This window comes from Megalops cyprinoides, chromosome 11 (assembly GCF_013368585.1).
Source record: "Megalops cyprinoides isolate fMegCyp1 chromosome 11, fMegCyp1.pri, whole genome shotgun sequence".
Classification (NCBI taxonomy): Eukaryota; Metazoa; Chordata; class Actinopteri; order Elopiformes; family Megalopidae; genus Megalops; species Megalops cyprinoides.
The window spans coordinates 21,291,621-21,314,426 of record NC_050593.1 but is presented as its reverse complement, the minus strand read 5'-3'; the positions used below and the strand labels follow the sequence as shown (position 1 = coordinate 21,314,426).

At 43.3% G+C, this 22,806-nt stretch overlaps 1 protein-coding gene across 2 annotated transcripts; it reads left to right on the top strand.

Annotated features, from left to right (window-relative positions):
• The first annotated feature begins 1,897 nt into the window (after positions 1 to 1,897).
• LOC118785475 (GRIP and coiled-coil domain-containing protein 2) lies at positions 1,898 to 21,976 on the top strand. Of its 2 annotated transcripts, none has more exons than XM_036540147.1 (23): positions 1,898 to 2,071; positions 3,033 to 3,089; positions 3,458 to 3,542; positions 3,723 to 3,790; positions 5,109 to 5,213; positions 5,352 to 7,778; positions 8,476 to 8,536; positions 8,973 to 9,073; positions 9,222 to 9,320; positions 9,818 to 9,937; positions 10,690 to 10,854; positions 11,476 to 11,580; positions 12,408 to 12,570; positions 12,720 to 12,820; positions 12,937 to 13,014; positions 13,497 to 13,634; positions 14,204 to 14,325; positions 15,385 to 15,561; positions 15,648 to 15,865; positions 18,552 to 18,746; positions 19,825 to 19,964; positions 20,730 to 20,931; positions 21,274 to 21,976. In XM_036540147.1, exons 1-23 carry the CDS (start codon positions 2,066 to 2,068, stop codon positions 21,348 to 21,350), a joined length of 5,010 nt encoding a protein of 1,669 aa, XP_036396040.1. In that variant the 5' UTR covers positions 1,898 to 2,065; the 3' UTR covers positions 21,351 to 21,976. The 2 variants fall into 2 exon arrangements, with proteins under 2 accessions (XP_036396040.1, XP_036396039.1); XM_036540146.1 differs by having other exon boundaries at positions 8,473 to 8,536.
• The last annotated feature ends 830 nt before the right edge of the window (positions 21,977 to 22,806 follow it).

Genomic DNA, 22,806 nt, shown 5'->3' with positions numbered 1-22,806 from the left:
GAATTTACATGATTTACAAGTCTTATTTGTGGTAGAAGCACTGTGCAGACAGCCACTGGAGAAAACAAGGTGCTTTGTGGTAACAGGAGGCCAAATTAATGTGGTGTATGGCTATGCCTTTACTCTGCACACCTTCCTAATGAAAATTAAGTCACCCCTTGAATGGGGTTGAGTGCAAAACATTTGAAATTCATGGGGCTAGGCTGGCAAATTTACCCCACATTTCCCCTTAATAACTAAGGAAATGTGGCTAGCTAGTCTTCTAATTTTTCAAATTTGTGTACAATATGAGAGCAGCATCAGAAGTGTTATTAGATAGTTATACTAAAACCTTATAAGTAACCTATTCCTTAATAAAATTTAATAGATCCATTTATGTACACGTTTTCGTTATATAAAGAAATCTGTGAAACAACGCTGATGGAAGAATTCTAATTTTCAAGTTGTCTGTGTTGGCCAGAGAAACACGTAATTATTAGGGTAACTTTACAGAGAAGCCCTGGGGGGTTGTGCGAGTCCTGTGTTCTGTTTCTTCCTTGCTCGCATTTGCCTTTTCGTTTGTTTACAGCCTCATTCAACAGCTGATCCGCTCGGTTTCTGCTTTATGAAATGAGTTCACGAATTTCTTTCCCTCGAATTGTGACCTTTTCATTTTCGCGTGATTGCTGCCTTCGCAGCGGCCCTTCCCACTGCAGTGGCCGAACCAGCCGACTGAACGCGTTAAGTCCCAGGAAAAGCACCGTGGTAGATTTGAAAAAGTGACGGGCTCTAATAAAGTACTGTCACTTATCCACTCATGCATTCACTCACAGCACCTAGACATTAAATCTCCCTCCTGCCCGGGGAAAAAAATCATGAACGGTCCATCTCCTTTTCTCCTCAGTAATCATTTATGTTTGAGCACAGTTCATTCTCGGTGAATCATTAGTATAACAGACAATGTTGAACTTTAAGATGCAGGAATTCTCTTTGTTTGATTGATGATTGCGAACAGTTCATATATATTTGCTTGTGCATAAAGACAAATATTTCGATGCTCCTTCTCTTTAAGACATGCATACATGACTGACATTAACATATTATTCTCGTGATACATCATTAAGAACAAAATATACTATTCCTCGTGTCGAACGTTGGAAACATTGCAGTTCTTAATCTAGAAAACGGCTTCTATAACAAAATAAGACAATTCAAATGTAAAATCTCTCCGTACCGCCATGTAGCCTACATTAATGACGTACTCTCAATAGTCATGCTGTATTTCAAACTACCTCTCTGGCAGTTTGATTTTTAAGGAAAGAGGGACTTCATTGGCACTTGACAGGAGCATTAAATGTTTGAAATAAGACATGTTCTGCCTGTCACATACAATTTAAATACAACACCCAGACGTGTATCGAAAGTCCGGCACTTCTGCATTGATATTTGCGACTGCAACACTATACAAGACTGCAAAGAAATCGCTAATTTAAATATTTAAAAAAAAAATATTAACAGCAACCTCTTACAGCAACGTTTCATTTCCTTGCATTCCTTGCTAACATAGGCAACTTTGAAAGATAAGGTTGTTACCACCTCCAACAAAAACGAGCCGTTCGAGATGTCACTGCGAACAATCAGTCACCCACAAACGTTCGTTAGCTATCTAATAAACTTTTAAACATAGTAAAACATTTTTATTATAAACCAAATCAACCTCGGTGACCCTATTCGTGTGTCGTTGGCTCACAAGCAACCTTGCTCACCTAATCTCTCCTCGCCTATTATTTACAGCACTGGTATCCATGGTAACAGCTACTTCCTGGCGGAAACTCACATTCTATTTCTACGTAATATGACGTAAATGTTGACATAGTTAACGAAGACGGAAGCAAACAGGAACAGCTTGTGATGCATATCGAAATAAAGGTGTAGATGGCAGTTTGGCTAGCTTGCTAGCAGGCAAACCAAGTAACGTTACTGTGAACTGGGCGACGTCTGACTCTTTAGTGAATTATTTCACGGTGTACATAATATAGATAACTGGTTAATCGATCGAACTGTAAATTATACATTATCGACGAAGATGGAGGTGAGTTTTTTTGGCAGTATTTACTGAGTTGTCGTGGTTTTGTTCTGGGTCTGTTGCTGCACCGGTTTGCTAGCAAGGCCTGTGAGATAGCTTGCTAAATGGCAGGGTAGCTGAAAAGCAGTACCATTTCCCTTTGATACGTCTGAGTCCATTCATGTTTTATTTTTTATGTAGCTGTTTTGTGTACAATCTTGATTTCGCTAGATTGACTAGCAATGCCTGTTCTGAAAAACGCCAACTATGATCGAGTTAATCTAGTATGCCAACTAGCTAGTTATGGAGTCAATTACACCAACATCTTGCTACAAATTGAAGTACATTTGCTACCTGCTCTCGTTAAAATCATGTTTAGGTTATGCTGGCTATCTAGCTAGCAGAGAAGCCACGTTCTGGGGTAGATTAATTTGTAGCGGAACGTTATTGGTCTTTAATTCAATAAAAAACAGACTTGGCAATACAGTAAACCGCACAGTCAGAATCATTTGTTGAAGCCAAGAAAACTAGATAGATAGAGCTGTTTTAATCTTTTGTTGTTTTATCATGTATCCTGTCCGAGGAGCATCAGTCATACAGGAGTAGCCCTGTGGTTTCTGTTCCTCTCCTCCTTTTCTTTGGAGTATCATTGGATTGGGGGCTTCCCTCCTCCAGTGGAGCTCCCATGTCATGCATGTTATATACCTGCATAATTTTTTTGAAGCAGTTTAGGTTAAGGAACTTGTATCAGGATGCAAACGCAGCACTACACACAATGTGAGCCTGCAAGTTTCTGTGTCTATGACATCGAGAACCTCACTGTATTTGCCTTAAGGGTGTTGGTGCAGCATTGTCTGTTACTGGACAGACCAGTCTATAAAAGTGTGTTATTGCAAATTCCACGTCACCACTTCAGGAGTATTGAGTTTCAGACTGGTACTCTGAGTGAATACTGTGATAACAGTGTGGAGTATTGTCCTTGCCACAGGAGAACAGTGCGGAGATGGTGGCATCACCTCCAGGCCCAGGAGCTGGGAAGTCCAAGGTACAGAGCAGCAGCCTCTCCCAACAGTCAACACTTATGTACTGCAGGAAAGAGAAGAAACAAAGCTCATGCAAATATTAATCTGTTGCTGCCAGTGCCAGCATTAGCCCTGTAGTTTCTATTGCTATGATGTTTAGGATATTGTTGATCTGTTGGTAATTGCTGGTTGGGATTTGAAAACTGTGAGAAGAGAATTATGTGAATGCATCAGTATTTTGTGTATTGTATGAACTAGTTGACCACTTTTTAAATCCGTGTCATTTTGTGAAAAGGATTCATAATCATGAATCAAGGTGATTTTTTTGCTGGTTGTGATCTCTGTGAAATTAGTCTACATCCTGCCACTTATATCTGTCCTCCCACAATAGCTGGACACATTGTCAAAAGAGGACCTGATCAAGTTTGCCAAGAAGCAGATGGCTGTCATGCAGAAGGTGAAATCAAGATGCACAGGTAAAATGGTACTCATCAGCATTGCAGTCCAGTCACTGAAGCAATATGTCATGACCATGACCGTATATTCTCTGCTTTCTACCAGAAACTAGACGTTTTTACAGTATGCTTGAAGTCACATTTCTGAGGTGGGCATTGAGCAGAATACATGTCTAACAGGTGTTTTGTTCTTCAACCTAGATTTGGAAAAGGAAGTTGATGTGCTCAAAGCCAAATCAAACAGCAGCACGGATGACACTGTCATTCAGGTGGGTGTGGTTAAAACATATAAATCTGTGGTGTCTGAAATGTTTGGGAAAGAAACATGTAAACAGGGTGTGCATATAAAGATGCCTGTTTATAATATGTGGTAGGTGGCATTGTTTATGCAACAAGAGTTAGTTTGTAGCTTTCCCTTGTTCTAAGTTTGTTCCTTTAAATGGTTTATGCTGAATATTCACAGTAATTGAAATAACTTGTGTTCCTCTCTGTGAGGATGATAAATGTAAGAGTGTTTTACATATTCTGTGACAGCTTGGTGCTTTGCCTTACTTTCATTATACATCAATGCAGGGGATATACAGGTGACATGATTGAAATAGATGTTGTTCTCACTTTCAGGGACAGATTGTTATAATGCATGTTCTTTATTAGAGCAGTTAGATTGCTGTCATCTCGCGCCACCAAATGGAAGTGGAGAACTCAATAACCTGAATTGCTGCAAAGCGCAATCTCAACAGCATGCGGAGTCAACCATTTTAGAGAGAGACATATTTGTAAAATGTTGTTTGGGTATTAACACAGTGCTTACTTCTATCTGGTATCATTGAGTTAGAGGGCAGGCAGTACTACTTCTGCTGCTATTATATTCATTTCATTATTCATTCATTATATTCATTTTAGCAAAGAAATATTTGAACATATTGTAAGCAACAAATTAATTGAAATAAATCCATTCCTCAATGGAGATCTCCTCATGCTCCTCACAGAGCTGTTCAGGAATTCCTGACTTTTCAGGTTCCCTTCATTGGAGGTTCAAGTCATACATATCTATTGTGTGCTTTTTCTATAAATGTTGAAATAGTGGTCTGTATTTCTTTTTCTGTTCTATTTTTATTGAACTGTTTTACTAAAATTAAATGAACAGAACTTTTGTTTTAAACAGTACATTTATTAAATTATAAAGAAAATAACTATAATCTCTGTTCTAAGTACAGATGACTTTTCTCAAGTCCTGATGTATCAACTGAACATTAGCACTTTATTGTGGCCCAGATCATATAATTTTCTCGTAATCAAAATGCAGTTGCATGATATTGATACAATTGACTGTTTTTAAAAAGTTGATTAGTTACGTTGATGATGACTACATGTGTTTTGGAGTTTAAGAGTTGAAATTGATCACGGTACCATAGTAGATTAATGTTCAATATTTTTACCAGTTACCATGAACGCTGCAAAGCTGCTACACTTGTTGAATGTTTCTAGTATAAAAATAAAAAGGTGATTAGCAACAGTTATTACGAAGTATTGCAGTGAAGCGGTATATTTGAAGAATAATGTTTGTGATGTGTGGCATTAAACCAGGAGCTGACAGAGAGGATGGATGCAGTCTTATTGGAGAAGGCGGAAACCCAGCAGAGTCTGGTATTACTGCGGAAAGACAATGAAAAAGCAAAGCAGCAGGCACAGGTAAAAACAAAACCCCACGCCTTCACTTCTTTTTGAATCCAACCTTCATCAGACTCCTTACTTTTCCATAACTATAACAATGCCTCTTAATGAAGATCTCACATGAATCTTAAAAAACCTTTATTTGGTTTGTTATAGGATGCACTGGAGAAAGCAGCCAGGCTTCAGGAAGAACTGGACCAAATAAATGCTGAACACATGAAGGAAATGGAGAATTTGAAACAGACCATAAACATCTCTCATGCTAAGCACAAGGAGGAAGTTGAGAGACTCGTTAAGCTTTTGAAGGAGACAGAGGAAAGCAAGCAGATAGAGGAGTTGCAACAGCAGGAAGCAGACAGATCGCTGAAAGCAGAATTGGAGAGGGTACGGCAGAGCTACGAGGATAAGCTATCTGGCCTGCAGCAGCAGCTGGAGGTCACCAGTGAGGAGAGGGGTGCCGAGATGGAACAGCTGAAGGAGGACCACCAAGCTGCGCTCTCAGAATCGCAGAAGGAGGTGGAGCGCCTCCGGGAGGACCTGTTGCGGATGGGGAAGGCTCACGAGGAGGAGGTGAGGGAGCTGACGGAGCAGCTGGAGGCCTCGGCAGCGGACTTCGAGATGGAGCGGGAGCGGCTGCTGCTGCTGCAGGACGAGCTGACGGAGCAGCTGGCGCAGAAGGACAGCTACCTCCATGACGTGCAGGAGGAGGAGGAGGAGCCTGGAAAGACCGGGGAGCAGGAAGCCGGAAGAACCCCCAGCGTCTCTGAGGCCTCGGGTCGGGACGACGGGGATGACGAGGCGGGCCGGCTGAGGCTGGCGCTGGAGGACCTGCAGTCCCAGCATACCATGCTACAGGAGGAGCTGACGTACCTGAACAATGTGAAGACGGAGCTGGAGTCGGAGCTGCAGCAAGCCAGGGAGGAGTTCCAGCTTGAAAAGGAAGAGCTGGAGTTTAAGATCAACGAGCTGCAGATGTGTAAGGAGGACGGCGACACTGCGGAGACAAAGGGTTCGGAGATGATCCAAGCCTGCGGGAACTGCGAGACGGCCTTCAGTCAACACGAGGAGGAAATTAAAACCTTGAAGGAGCTCCACAAGGCAGAAGTGGCTGAGCTGGAGAAAGAGCTGCTCGCCAGGGCTGATAAGGAGAAGGAAAAAATGGTGCATGAAGTTGAGGAGCTCAAAGAGAGGTGTGACCGGCTGTCTGTGGAGAGGAATTCTGCTATTGGCGAGTATGAAGCAACAAAAGAGATCCTACGCAACCTGGAGCTAGAGCTGGGTGAAAAGACAGGAGATTTCGTCAAGCAGTACAATGCTATGAAGGAGCAGGGAGCTTTAGCAATACAGGAGCTGCAGCAGAAGCTAAAGGCTGTGCACAGTGAAAGGGATAGGCTGCTGGAGCAGATCAGGGGCCTGGAACTTGTGTTAGAAGAGTCCCAGCAGAAGGAGAAGGCTGTGGAGGATCTGGAAGGCTCACTGGGGGCTTTGCGGAAGAAGAACGGGGACATCCTGTCCCTGCTGCAGCAGAAAGAGAGTGCTGTGCTGGAGCTCGAGGAGAGGCTCACAGCTCTGTCCTCTGATAAGCAGACCGTGCAGAGTTTACTAGAAAACGCAAAGGAGGAAATCACAAGGATTAGGGAGGAGTGCACTACAGAGCAGGAGAAAACTTCTGCACTGGAGCTCAGTCTTCGAGGCCTCACCCAGAGCAATGCAGAGTTGCATCAGAAGCTGGAAGTGTCGGAAGCCAGTTTGGCAGATGCCCTGGCCGAGCGGGAGAGGATCGAGCAACAGGCAGCTGCTCTAGAGAGCAGACTTTCTGAGGCAGCAGCGGAGAAGGAGCAACAGTCCTCTGAGCTTACGGCACTGAACGAGGAGGTGACCGAGCTAAGGAAAAAAGAGCAGCTCCTGCAGGAAGACATCAAACATCTCAGATCAGAGGACCTCAAGAGTTCCAGTGAGGAAATGGTGGAGCTCAGTAAGCAGCTACAGTCCGTTTCAGGTGAGAGGGATGCATTGAAGACGGCAATCGAGGCAAAGCAGGGTCAGCTCTGCGAGGTGCGGAGATGCGTCTTGGAGCTTCTGGACCAGAGGGACGGAGAGGGTGAGACCAGTGACATCCCTGCCTTGGTGGAGAGCCTCCTGGCTAAGGTCCTGCAGGAGAAACAGGAGCTGTTGTTGCAGGGCGAGGAGAGGGCAGCCCAGCTGACGGAGGAGGTGGAGAGGGTGAAGGACCAGAGCGACCAGCGGGAGGCCGAGCTCCAGGCTCGCGTGGAGGAGCTGGGTCAGGAGAGAGGTCTGCTGAAGGCAAGCCTGGACGAGGTGCTCGCCGACACAGAGGCCCTGCAGAGGGACCTTGCTGAGATGAAGAACGCCAACGAGAAGATCAGGACTGAAAACCAGGAGCTGCTCGCTCAAATTGCAGAGGCAGCAGAAAAGCTGCGGGCCAAAGAGAACGAAGGCCTGTCTGAAATGGGTGACAAGGCGTCAGATGAAAGCACCGGAGAGGTGGAGGACCTACGGCAGCTGTTGGAGGAAAAGGAATCCCTCTTGTCCAAACTTCAGGAAGACATTGCACTTTTACAGGTGTGTTGATATGTTGTTTTGTTCTAACTGCATAACCTGGTATGAAATATTGATAGCTTAAGTTTCAAATGCATTGGTAAATCTCAGACACGTCATACCACTTGAACTGGCAGATACACCCAGATAGATATCATTTACACATTTACAATTTTTTATTCTGTAATTTATGTGCATGTGTGTTGTCTACATTTATATCAGACAGTCATAAAATGCCCTATTTCAATTAAGTTATGACCACCCTTGGTTTGAGGCAGCTGCTGCTCTGTCGGTTGGATTGAAACTGCACAGTAAATCAGGAGACAGTAGTCAAGTCTGGTGTGCGCTGCAGGGATTTCCTCTCTGAGATTGGTTCTCAGCTGTAGTATTTTCAGTCAATATATTGTCATCCACAACTGTGTCAGGGAGCTCAGACATGCTGACCCCATAAGAGGTTGACCCTGGCAGGGTGTTAAGCAGTCAGAGCACATACAGACATGCAGAGACATGTCAATCAATCACTGCGTGGCTGCACATGTACATATCATAAGCTCACATACTGTGTGCATTGATCCATATAGCATGTGTTGTTCGTGTACCCGTAGAGCTGAGATGAGAGTCTGCAATGTAACATTTGCGTGCATGGAAATTTGCAAAGCTGATTTAAGATGTTAAAGAAAAGGCCTTTTCTAGTGTTGATTTCTGAATTGCTTTCTAGAAGACCAAAGATGAGTCTGCTGCTACTGAAGACAGCAGTGTCACGGAGCTCACTGAAAAAATAGGTAATGGGTCATGTGTCACTTGAAATTAATTTGTTGCACCAACCATTTTTGTTTGCTCGCCACATGAACTGATTCAGTTTCATTCTCCAAATGCATATTGCATGGTTTAAAAGTCACCTGGGGTGTTTTTTTCCCCCCAGCATTAAAACCCAGGACAAGCATTTGGTTGGAATCACTATGCATTTATAAATCAGGCTTATTGGGCTATTTACCTGTTTTATCCTTAATGCATCCACCTAAACACTTTCCCCTAGAGTTCAATCTCTTCTTTGTATTTGGAAGCATTTGAAATGCAAACTGGTGGATGGAGCTTAACTTGAGCTATATGTGAAATCATGTTTCCAATGTAAACTGCAGGTTTCTGGGAGGTCATTTAAGAATTCTGACATGTATGTCTTCACCCTTTTAACCCGATTCTGTTAACAATTCTGTCTAGGTGTTCTCCAAAAAGAGAATAAAGAGAAAGAGGAGAAGATGAACAAGATAAAAGCAGTGGCAGTGAAAGCCAAGAAAGAGCTGGATGTCAGCAGGAAAGAGGTAGGCACCTGGCCCTGCACATATGTCATACAGTATATTGTGCCTGTATCCAGGTTTGAGATGCAGAATCCTATGGAGATGATCTTAGTGTGTGAGGGACGGTGCTGCCTGGCCATGCTGTAATTGGCCCTTTCCCCTCCCCCCCAAGGTCCAGTCGCTGAAGGAGGAGGTTGAAGCTTTGAAGGAAGAGCGGGACAGGGTGTCCAGCTCTGTGAAGGACATCATCCATGGAGCGGAGGGATACAAGGTACTCGGCAGCCCTGACGCCCAATTACGCCCGCTCCTCACACGAAATGACCTTTCTTAATGAACAGTGGGAAAAAAATCGATAGCTCTGTCTTCTCCCTTCATGGATAATGGTACATTTTCTGAAAAGGGAATGGTTTAAATTGGTCTGTATGGTTCTGTGAAAATAATACAGATGAACCATGAAATGTATGCTCTCCATAGGGCCTCCTTTTTATGTTCCAGTGATTACTAATGAAGGTAATGCAGATGATTATGATTACAGTAATAGCAAATGACATATTACATAATTAAATTCTGCATATTCAGCAGTTGTTCTTTGGTATTAAGGCAGGGATGCTTTGGGATGCAGCTTCACAGGAAAGTCATTTTTGTAATGTTTCTACTGAGCAGGAAAGGACACCATGGCTGTGGAAAGTAATTGGTTTGTTGTCGTCATATTTCTTTACTTGTGCTTAAGTTCATAAGGATCATTTAATAATGAGATCTCATTTGCAGAACCTCTTGGCAGACTATGACAGACAGACTGAGCAGCTGGACAAGGAGAGAGAGAGGGCAGAGGGGGCGGAGCGACAGATTGGAGACCTCACCAAGCGCCTGCAAGCAGCAGTCCTGCAGGTAATTGAAACTATGGTTAGAGCATTGGTTTTTTACCTTGATTGGTCCTGTAAAACTGTTCTGTCACAGCATAATGGAATTACTGCATGATCCCAGGACACATAATTGCAAGTCACTGGAGAAGTGTTTCAGAGTTTAATTTTTGTAATGGGATTCTTATTTAGAATATTTGCCCCATGTGAACTGGCATCTGTGAGACTGCCTTCACTACTTCCATTTCACTTTGGTTATACTTTCATTATTAACTGCTCCTTCCCACTATGGTAAAAATAACCTGTACACAAATGCTCATTTTCCATCTGGATAAAGTCATTATTGTGGTTCTGAAATGGGAAGCGATCCCACGCTTGTGTAAACTAAACAGCCTCTTGAGAAATTACAGATTTATGCTGGAGTCAGTGGTCCTCAGACAATGCTCATTAGAGTTTTATATTGTTTAAAAATTAAACTTCCTGTTTCTTCTTCAGTTGCTTTGTTTTCCCTTCATAATTCTCTTGGTGGATTTCCTAGCAAAACATTAACCTCAATTTAATTTTTGGTGGAAATTGTCTATAAACTACAGTGAAGCTTATAGATTATAGATCATAAGTGACAAATGCAGATGTCTACACACTTGTGGTTTCTGATGGAATGTTGGGAAGAGGAGGGATCACACATTAAAGGCATTCATGTGTTTTCTGGTTCTTGATGTAGAGTAACAGGAACTTCGTATTTCATGTCACTCCTCTCTTTTAAAAACTCTCTTCCTGCAGCATGAGCAGCTAACCTCAGAAAGAGAGGACCTGATGGCTCGTCTGGAAACTCTGCAGTCCAATGTCAGGCACCTGGAAGCCCAGGCTTTAGAAATGCAGAAGCTGAAATCCGTGCTTGAAAAAGACCTGGAGGGAGAAAGGCTTTTAAAGGAACAAAAAATAAAGGTACGGAAAATTCCAGACAGCCCAGAATTGCATGTGCTGCCACGGGGTGCGAGCTAAAAAAGATCCCCAAAACATGAAACAATTAATGACCTCTGCCCCACTTTTCCCGTTCCTTTCTGGGTGTGTGTAATGTGTTGCTTCGGGGCAAAGTGAATGTTATTATGAAGCCGTTGTGGTCACAGCCTATACGAAGCAACAGCAACTTTTTAATTCAAGCATTATCTGTGATTTATGGTATGATTCCAGCTTCCCATGTTATTGTGAAGAAAAAAAATTACATGCGTGCAAATACAATGTAGTTTTTTAGTTTGTTTGTGTATGTAGATGGGTACTGGTCCAGGTTCATTATAACTATAATGTGCTTCGTCCTCTTTGCTCTTTACACAATATTTTGATTCATTTTTGCATTCTCATAATGTTGAGCAGGTATCAAACAAGAGTTTTTTTTTTTTTTTTTTAACTTTTACTGAAATTCTGTTGTTAAGAAGAAACCACACTGGAGGAGGATTCCGTAATGGCTGGGGTGTTCATGTGTTGAAAGTGCTCCGCTGCGTGCCTGTTTTGTTCGCGTGTGGAGGTTTTGTTCTGCGGTGTTAAAGTGTCTTCCTCCTGCCTGCTCAGGACCATTCAGCTGCGGTCAGAGAGGTGGAGGAGCTGCAGGCCCAGTTGCGCAAACAGAAGCAGCAACTGCAGCAAACTGCACAGGAGCTGGAGCAGCTGAGAAAGGCATGTAATACACACACATACGCATTAACACACTGCAAGCACAAAAGCCTTTATTCTTTTCTTGGCTCTGTTTGAATCTTCCTTTCATGGCTTGTTGATGGCATTGAAAGTTTCAGACAGGAGACGCATATTCCCTTGAGCCAATTATTATGTCTTAATTATATTGTTGAATAACATAAGTGTATTGTTTTAGTTATTGTCAGCTTTCATTAGATCCTCTGCGTTATTAAATTATCTGAAACATAGGTACTAGGTACTAGGTCTAGGTACACAAAACCTAAACTCATTAGTGTCAATCTGATAACTTCTAATGACTTGTGCGATTCCAGCTGTAAGTACCTCACACCTCCGTGGCTCAATGAGGGGGAAAATGAGAGAGCGTAGATGAGTGACGAGGAACTACAGTGTGGAGAATCGCTGCTCATATACCAAAGGTGCCATCAATCTAAACAGCACGCTGAAACTAACAGCCAGGACTCTAATTGAACCTGAGAGCCACAGGCACTTCATCTGATGCTCCATCACCAGAAGCATGCTCCGTTTCTCATAGAGAAGTGTACGGAGATGAGAGTGCAGTAGTATTCCATTTGTTTACCTTCTCTGGCGCTTACCTTTCATAGCTTATATTCTCCACACTGTCTGTGTTTATAGCAAAGTAATTGCTGAAGAAGGTTAGGCTAAAAGCCTTGCCAGGTGTACCATGGCACTTCCCATATCTGACATTCAAACCTGCAACCTTCTGGGCACAAATTCAGTTTCCTTCCCCGCGTGCCACACTCCCTGCCCGTACAGAGTAGTCACCATTTGCTGTTGTTACGGCCCACCAGGATGCCCAGCAGAGCACTCTAATGGACATGGAGATGGCTGACTATGAGCGCCTGGTCAAAGAGCTCAATCAGAAACTCGTGGACAAGGAGAGCCGGATTGAGGAGTTGGGTGCAGAGATCCAGACCCAGAAGAAGAAAGAGGAGGCGCTTCAAGAGGAAATAGGTGAGATGGGCTGCGTGTTACTGTTATCTGAGCATTGTTTCAGATGGAGCTTTCTTGGAACCTTCAGCCTCTATCTGAGGGGATGTCAGTGGTTTTGATCAATCACTGGTTTATTCCGCACTTTAATTCTAATTTTACTCTAATCTCAGTGTCTCTGAAGTCACTTGTTAGCCAAGGGGAAGAAAAGGCCTCCAAGATGAAACAGCTGCTGGTCAAAACAAAGAAAGACTTAGCTGATGCCAAAAAGCAGGTGAGTCCTGTTTAAAGACCTTTTTATTTTAAGTCTGTCTCCTTATGTGCTGTCTCATACCGGGGTTTGAAAAGTAGCTGGAAGTGTTGAGACTCTTTACTGTGTGGTTCATGCAGGAAGCGGCTCAGATGGTTCTGCAGGCATCGCTGAAGGGGGAGCTGGAGGCACATCAGCAGCAGGTGGAGGACTACAAGGTGGGTGCGGAGCTCTCTTGGTTAGAAGATAAGTGCTGATTCATTCTTGAGTTAAGTTGTGAGCATCCTCCTCTTAATTTAAGTGACTGTGTTGTTCTGCACGTCGTTGCTTTAGAAGCGAGCTCCCTTTTCTTTAACTGAAGTGCTGCTGCTTTATTTTCTGCCCGTCTGAATCATTTGACATTTCCAGCGAGATTCTGAGATTCTTGTTTCTGGATTTCTGTCCTGTAGGTCATTGTGTTGTGTCAGTGTCTGCGCTATTGATTAATGTCGACCTGTTGAAATCTGCTCTGAAGTGTGCATGTGTACGTGTGTGAATCAGGGAATCAGCTGTGTGTGTGTGTGTGTGTTGCGTGTTCAGGGAGCTAACCCTGTATGTGTGTGTGTGTGTGTTGTGTGTTCAGGGAGCTAACACTGTATGTGTGTATGTGTGTGTGTGTTGTGTGTTCAGGGAGCTAACCCTGTATGTGTGTGTGTTTTAGATCCAGTGCTGTGATCTGACCGCAGAGCGGCACAGGCTGCAGGAGCAGCTGAGGGCTGTGACGGAACAGCAGCAGAGAGCGGCCACTTCCTTCCAGCACAGACTGACCGCTCTACAGGAGGAGCGCAACACTGCCAAGGTACACCGCCACAGAGCCCCTGTCAGGCCGTCTCACCCCACCCCTGCTGCTCTGTCAGCTCTGTCTGTGCGTTTAGGAGGGCTGCATGGCCTCCCCAGTCTCACAGTATGATTGCTCTCCGTCAGAATCCCAGCTCTGAATACTGCTCCACAGCTGAACTTTATAAATAGCTGTATGGATTTTCCATTTCGGGAGTCTGCAAACGCACCACTGCTAAATGGCTTAAACAAAACTTAATTATAAAGTGACACTGTGAGTGATTTTCCTCCCGGGCCTAATGGTTGGTGATGAATTGAATGCCAGGGCCCTAAAGAAACAGTAGCGTTTCTGTGTTTCCTGCCCCCTGGGCTATAATGTTCATTCGTATTAATTTATGGTACCGACGGAGGACGGGCTCGTCCGCAAACGCACACTAATTGCTGTTCTGGTTAAAAATCCATACGTCGAAGTAGATTCTCAAGGCTGTTTTTCACGGCTGTTTGGGCTGTTCTGTGCAGTCCTGTACCTAGCAACCTCGCTAATACACTGCGCCATATCTTTGCACTGGAACATTACTCGTCCGTGTGCAGGCCGAGCTGGCGTCAACTACCTCAGAGTTTGAGAGCTACAAAGTGCGTGTGCACAACGTCCTGAAGCAGAAGAAAAACAAGAGCGCAGCCCAAAATGACAGCGACGTCTCCAAACAGGAAAGGTAAGTTTACGCTCTCAGTCCCTTTGCTTTAACTGTATTTGTGTGGGTTAATTTGTGTTTGTGTCTTCATTGCACTTTTCTATGCACTTTTAAATGGTCTGAGCCTCTGCGAATTCAGTACCACTCAGGCATGGAGTGTAATTGTTGTCAACAATTCAGGCTTTCTAAATGTGAGATGCACTCTTTATTTTACATTACATCAAAGAGGTTTAGACTATAGTAAATATCATCCTTCAAGCAAACAAATGGAAAATCATTTTGATGTTAATGCAGTTTTTAATGCTCAGTGTGTTTTATAAATGATATTCAGTGATCCTCATCTATACACACGAAAGGCAATGGTTTTATACATTCAATCATGTTACCTTATAACAAAGGTTCATGAGCAATTCAGCAATATTTTAAAAATCCTGTATAGCCGCCATTATATATTACTTCATTTAAATGCAGTGCTGTAATTTTTCATTTGAGGAACTGCAGTGGTTGTAGATTCCCTGTGTCAATGTACTGATTGAAAACAAAAATGTGATGTATTTTGTTGATTAGTGGTAGTTAGTAGCAGACTAGATCTGGTCTTAGATTTAATGATGACTTACAGCTGTAATTCAGTCTGAATTACAGTTCCATTGGTAATGCTTTTAATTGTAATTACGCAGAAATGTTTACTGTTATGGCAGTAGGTACCACAACAGCAGGTTATCATCATTTGCGCTGATCAGATTTCTAATGCCCGCATAAAACTGAAATATTAATGCTGGCACAGCTGTTATTTTAAGATGGTTAATTAACAACACAAATTAAAGATAATTGGAAAAACCGCAGTAAAGCAATAATGAATTCTGCGTCTTGAACCAATGTATGCTGTTGTCTAGTTCTGTGTGTCTGTGTATGTGGATTATCCAGAGTGTTCTGTGTCCGTGTGTCGTATGGACTGCTCTGTGCTGTGTGTCTATCACATGGATCAGTGTTGTCTGTATTGTGTGCGGTAGAGATCAGTGTCAGTGCTGTCTGTTTCCTGACGCACTATGGTGAGTGTTGCTGTGTGTCTGTGGGCTGCAGGGAGCACATGGAGGGCCTGGTGGAGCAGCTGAGGGGGCGGCTGCAGGACACCCAGCAGAGCCTGCAAACGAGCTGCGCGGAGCTGCAGCAGCTGCAGGCAGAACACGACACGCTGCTGGAGAGGCACAACAAGATCCTGCAGGAGACCGTCGTCAAGGAGGCGGAGCTCAGGGAGAGGTGAGGCAGGTCATCAATAACCAATTAGCCTGACGTCTCCCCCGGGCCCCTCTCGCTCCTCACGCCACCCAGCTTTGCGTCCTCAGGCTCATCACCCTGCAGTCCGAGAACATGGCCCTGAAGTCCGAGCACGCTCAGACGGTGAGCCAGCTCACCGCCCAGGCGGACGCCCTGCGGGGCAGCTTCCGGGAGCAGGTGCGCCACCTGCAGGACGAGCACAGGAACACGGTGGAGACGCTGCAGCAGCAGATGAGCCGGCTGGAGGCTCAGCTCTTCCAGATGCAGAGGGAGACCAGCGTAACCAGTAAGAGCTGGGAGGGGAGGGGCTGTAGAAACTATGGTGGAGACCTCAGAGAGAGGCTATGGAGACTACAGCAGAGACCTCAGAGAGAGGCTATGGAGACTACAGCAGACACCTCAGAGAGAGGCTATGGAGACTACAGCAGACACCTCAGAGAGAGGCTATGGAGACTACAGTAGAGACCTAAGGGGGAGGCTATGGAGACTACAGTAGAGACCTAAGGGGGAGGCTATGGAGACTACAGTAGGTACTTCAGAGAGAGGCTGTATAGTCTACAGCAGGCATATAGCAGAGGGCAGAGGCTACAGAGAATTCACTTGAGACGCAGGCGCTGTAGGAGTTATTACACAGTGCGCGGCTGGGACTTCAGGTCCCACATGGGAGACACACATGGGGGTTTATGAGTTTGACGTCTCTGCCAGACTGTGTCTAGACCAGCATAGCCCGTCCTTGTGAGCTCGTTTCACAGCTCCAGTTGTTTATGAGGGCTGGTGTTTGGAGAGAAGCCTCCTTCATCTCGGCAGCGGCAGCTGCTTGTTACGGGGCTACAGGGACCCGGTCCAGCTTGAGCCCGGCTCCGCTGCGCTGCAGACCTGCTGCCACGGCATATGGGCGTCTGGAGAGAGGGGCTCATTATTGCCATGCATATGCAAACCCGGTTCAGCTCTGGAGAAACACCGTCTCACTAATTCACTTTCTCAGTCTGCCAGCTTCTCAGATGGGAGCTCTTTCATGCTCGGAATCTGGAGTTAAGGAATGATTATTTCTTCACTGCTTTGGTTTTCCTACTCTCTTTATTTGAGCTGGTTAGGTAGGTAAATTAAAAGCATACGGATGCCTTTCTGTTTTCCAGTCCACAGCTAGAAACAGTGTGAGAATATATACCGGTCATTTTAGAGTGCAAGTATAATGTGATAATAACTTCTCTTATTTCATACAATATATAAAGTCATTTTTCATTTGTAGAAAGTACAAAAAATATTTCTCATGGAAGCTGACATGTTGAGGAATATGTGATGCAAGTGTCATCCAGGATAGGATTGCCCAGCAAACTAGCAGCAGGTTGACTGTACAACATATTAAACTAAACCCCAACCAAGATAGCTTACATATTCATTTCATTTTGCCAGTAAATCTGGCAAGTTGAGCAATGTGTTCAATATGCTCAGTTTTCTAGCCACATAACTAAGAATAAATTGGCCAGCTAGCAACACCTAGGTTACCCCTCTCTATTACAATGGATTTTGATTTGATACTTGAACTCAGAACATGTTATTTGAGCCTATGCATCAGTTTCCATGATTCACGGTCATAATCCATGTAAAATGAATGTAAGATGGAATGATGGTGTCTAACATTAGGAACAGTTTAATAACAGCATTTTGTGACATGTAAGGCCACTTTCTGGAAAAAAGTGGTTTTGTTTGCTTTTCTTTACAGCCGCAGTGTGTGTTTATAAAACCAAGTATCCACTGTATGAAAAATATCATACCGAATTTAAAAATGATGAGACAAAGAAAACTGTAGTAGTAATAGTGGGTGGGTGGGATGAGGCCCACCCGCGGCTCCTCAGGTGTGATTGTGAGTGGCAGCTTGTTCACCGAGGACTCTGGGTGTGAAGGGCGATTTGGGCGAGCCGCAGCAGATGTGAGGCGAGCAGTTCCGCCCCCGTGCCTGTCGTCCCCCCATCAGTCTCGAACCGTCCACCCACCACAGGCCCCTCCTCTCAGCTTATCAGACCAAGCTGAAACATGATGCTGCAGCCTTACACTCGAGGAGTCGAGAACAAAGCAGATGGAGTCATCTGGCTCTTTCTCTTATTTCTTTGTTGCTGTGGCTGCAATATTTGGTCAACTGTATTGCTGAACCTCGTCCAAATAGTATAATGCTGGTAACTGACCTGGCATTATTGAAGCAGAGTAATTTATAACATAAGTAGATTGCGCTAAGTGACGCACTAGCTAAACGCTGATGGTTATTCGGACTGATCCAGGATGTGCTGGACCTGCAAGTCAGGGCCTCATGTGACTCCTCTTGTGTTTAATGGTGCCTAAATACAATCGCTACTAATAGTTTTAGTTTTTAATTGTTTTACACAAGTGAAGATATTTTATGAGCAGCACAATATAATATTAATGTGAGATATTGAAATATACAAACAGAACCAGCACTTTTAAAACACAGATTTTGGAAAGATTGCACACTAGTGCCCTCTGGTGGAGCTGAGGCAGTAAAACGTGGTGAAATTTTCTAATGGCAGAATCATGTTTCTTATTGTAAGGATACATAATGTGTATGGCCATATTATTGAATATTATATGGCTAGAGGATATATGATGTTATTGTAATGAATCATTTTGAAAAGAGACCTGGCCAAGACGGTGCACGAACATACAATTCACCCCATGTTACACATCAAGGAATGCCCATGTATACAACATAGTTAATATAATAGGCTGTAAACAAAAACAGTCTTTACAAAGAAATTGGATAATCCAGTTTTTGCTTCATTGTAGCATGTTCCAAGGCAAAGATCTACAGGAGTTAAAAGCCATTTTCTTTTGAATAGGCTGTGTATGTTTGTGCATGTGTGTGTGTGTGTGTGTGTGTGTGTGTGTGTTCGTGCACGTGTGAGTATGCTTGCACATGTGTGGGTGTGTGACTCTGATTCTCTCCCCTCTGCACTCAGGTGCAGCACCAGCACAGCAGGTGAGGAAGACTCCACAGGAGAGGAAGCCCACGGAGCTGCCTCTGTTTGACCTGCAGTCCATGGCACGGGAGGAGGGCGAGGGCATGGAAACCACGGAGACCGAGTCCGTGTCCTCAGCCGGGACACCTCTGCCTTCTCTGGAGCAGCTTCTCACCTCCCCAGACCCCAAACAGGGTATGTAGTGAGCCCTCTGCTCCTTAGCTCACCTCTCTCAGCTTCACCTCACTCTGGGTAATAAATTCAACTCAGAAGGGCCTTATTGCAATTAGAGTTTATAAATCAAGACTTACCAGAGGAAATTAAATGTCACATATTGCAACATTTTTAAATATAGGTGTGCACATTAAATATTTTTATTTTAGCTTGCTTCATATGTTCTTGATGCGTCTTTATGGAATGTATTCTAGATTTTGTTTGCTGTGGTTTTGTGTTGTTAATATCTTCAGCATAGTAAGCTAACCAGGGAAGTGTCTGCTAAAAGAAAATAACCATTTAAATTTGGCAAGTTTAAACACTGAAGGGGAGAAAAGAAAGCTCTCGTCTTAAGTCAGTGATTTTCAACTATTTAAATACCACAGCACTTAGGTTACTACAGTTTGAGGCAGACCTCCTGTCTTCTTCAACTGAATTTGCAGTATTACATCCCAAGTTCATATTGATTGGTCATTTAGAGCTGCTATAGCCAGTGCATTCACTATTCGTCAGTTATGTAGTTGCATAACTAGAGAGTTTCACAATGTTTTGAATATAGAAAACTACCTACTTACCGGTTAATGTGTTGTTATGTTAAGTTAAGTTAATGTGTGTTCACAAGATGACACAATGTGAAGTGACAGAAAGCACATTACAGCAGCCAGTAAGCTACGTAGATAGCTAGCTAGGGCCAACTTTATTTACTGAATAATTATTCACTTTGGATGTAAGATTGCTGCCTGGATCTGAGATTTGCCCATGTGTTAATCCATATGTACCTTTCTCCTCCAATCCAATAGACTATTAGTTTGTTGACAGGTTTTGAGCTACAGCTACAGATCTGTATGGATCTGTGCCTGATTGCATAGCACACCCTAAATGAATTTTTAAAATTCCCGCTGCACAGAAGCTTTACCATAACTGTATGCACCAAATGCTTGGAAAGAGAATCAGATGAGTCCATCTGACCCAATTTGAAAGCTCATGAATGCTTCAGTGTCCTTTGCTTCTGTATGGGCATAGTGTGATGTTGGGATTGTTTTTTTTTTTTTTGGCGCAGAGCCCTTTGTTTGGCAGGTGGAGCCCACCAAAGAGGAACTGATCCAGAAGCTGAGCACAGCCACCCGTAGCATGGAACACATGAATGGCCTTTTGCACGAGACTGAGGCCACGAACGCCATCCTCATGGAGCAGATAACGGTATGTAGGGTTCCTTCCCGCACACCCACCTCACCTGACACAACATTGTTGGTTGCCCTGTGTTGCTGTAAACAAAGAAATGCTTGCAAGCAGTGAATATGAGAAACTTGACAATTGTGTGGGAAAAATCGACCATTTCACATACCCTGAAATATTCGTTGGCTTCATTATCCCTTTCACTTTGTGAATGCAGATCTAGCACTCTTACACTGGCGACATTCTTACCATTTTAATTCATTGACGTTCTGTATGCATTACATAACGCAATACTGTTTTAGTTAGCTAACTAGCATAGTGTCTCTGTGTAGTATACTTTGTATCAAAACCTGACCGCACAGTCCAGCTAACGAACAACAGAAAGCAAGTGACTACTCCAAACAGTGTTGTTAAAATTGTTGCTAAAAAAATTGCTAAAAGATGTTGATAAAATTTGTTGTACATTAAACTAATGTGTGAACATTTCATCCAGTATTTTAAGCCTGAAAATAAACAAAGTTCGTGTTGCAATCTAACAGACTTCACACTTTGTCAAAATATGTTTTGCAAAAATATGTCTTCAGGTATATTAACAAAATGGACACAGAGAATATCTATGCTGCTCTGGGGTACATCTATATCGTCCCACCTGGGATTGGGATAACAACCTTCTGGGAGGAAAAAACATTCTGATGCCTAATATTTATGCCTATCTGCTGCCTGTTTGAATGACCTCTTTGGAGTGAACAGTATGTTAATGGCAGGGTTATGCTATCCGTTGGTTTGCAGCTCCTGAAGAGTGAGATGCGGAGGCTGGAGAGGAACCAGGAGCGGGAGAAGTCTGTGGCCAACCTGGAGTACCTGAAGAACGTGCTGCTGCAGTTCATCTTCCTGAAGTCGGGCAGCGAGAGGCAGGCCCTGCTGCCCGTCATCCACACCATGCTACAGCTGAGTCCAGAGGAGAAGAGCAAGCTGGCGGCCATCGCTCAGGGTACGCCCTCCCTCCCATCCTCCTCTCAGCCTCTTTTCTGCTACAGCTGTACGCTGAGCATTATGGTCTTTCGCTTCATTCTGATTCAGACAAAATGCTGCGTCACAGGTTATTGCAGTTGTTCCACATTACTTCTCAAACATGCACTGAACAAGCACTTAATTTTGTTGCAGTCTTCCAAAAGACATCAAACATCTCTGAAAATGATTAAGGGCTATCACGCCTTTCTTATTGCAATTATTGCGCAGCCTGAATCGAGATTCCGAAAAGCGTTGGGTTGTATGTGATGTAATTAGCAGCGTTTCTCCTAAGAGCCTGTCCAACCATGTCATCGCACTTTAGGAGATGAGGAGGTGGCAGCTGGGTCCCGAGCGTCGGGCTGGACCTCCTACCTGCACAGCTGGTCAGGGATCCGATGAGGAGGCGAGATCCGGACTGGCCTGGGTCCACACAGGTTCCACTTACGGCACACCCCCCAGCCACACCTCTGCTTTGTCGGCACATCACTTTTACGCAGCATGCCTTTAATTTTCAACAGATCTATATTTTTGATAATCCAGAATTTTTTTTTAGAGGCTTTTGTATACTTTAACATTCACATGAAGGCAAGCGGGCATATGTGCATATTTGTTTCCAGTACTTTTGGTCAGTAACTGAATCTTGGTCTTCATTTTAGACCATGTACTGCACTGTTTTATCCCCCTTTTTTTGCAAATTCTGTGATATTTATTATCTGGAAATTCTTTTTTTTGTTCAGCTTTCCAGCCAATGTGATAAGTTTAGCAATGGGCATACCCACAGCATTTCTCCCATTCCTCCATCAACACATCTTCTGATAGAGTTCACTGGTAAATCCAAAGCTAAGTTCTAAATTGCTTTTGTTGTTAGTTCAGCTCAATTACAGTTGTGTGCGGAAGTGAAGAGATACTTGCCGTGAACTCAAGTACTTTAAGATATTTACGGTGTTCAGACCTGCGTTGACCTGACAGAATCATTGCTTGCATGGTTATGATGTCAGAGGTCTCACTTGCTAGTCAGTGCACAATGACACAATATCCACTCTTTTGTAGTCATCTGACGTCTGATAAACAATGTTAATATTCCATTATAAAAACAAGGCAGTTGTGAGAATACAGTACCTGTAGCATTGGAACAATGGTGTGAATTTATACATTGATTACTCTGTTGAGAACAGGGAATTAAGTGTCAAAATAAACATTTGTTGAGAACGACCTGTCTTACCTTTCATACTGTATTCTTAAACTGTCATTTGACCCAACTATGTGTTGACTTTCCAATGTGGATCTAACCATGAAGCTTAGGACTTTTAAATTCTCAGAAGAACAAGAATAAACTAGCTTTGAGACTATATTATATTATATTATATTACATACCTATAATATATTACAAGTGATTAAACCCTACACACAACAGAACTGACTTTCTGTGCAAAAGGACCCATACAATTAATATTATTAACCATGGAACTAAGGCAGCTGTTATAAGTAATAATTGCATATTAATGGGAAGGGATTCTGATTACAGTAATTAAGAGGCACTATAGAATGTATTGATTTAATTTAATACTTTAATAATGTATTCATTATTGGGATACTTCATTAATATGAATATTTTACATAGTTTTATACACTGGTGGGAGTTACATTGCTTGTTTGTTTTTGTGTGTCCATTTACATGTTCTTAATATGTTAAATCATTGTCCTGGTTTTAAAAATGCTTTAAATCAAAGGTGGCTTGAAATTAAGAATTGCTGCTGAGAGGTTTTATAAAACAAAATACAATTAAAATGAGATTGTAAGAGGAAAAGTGCAATCTTTAACCATAATGGTGAGCCTGTGCATTGACTGTGAATAA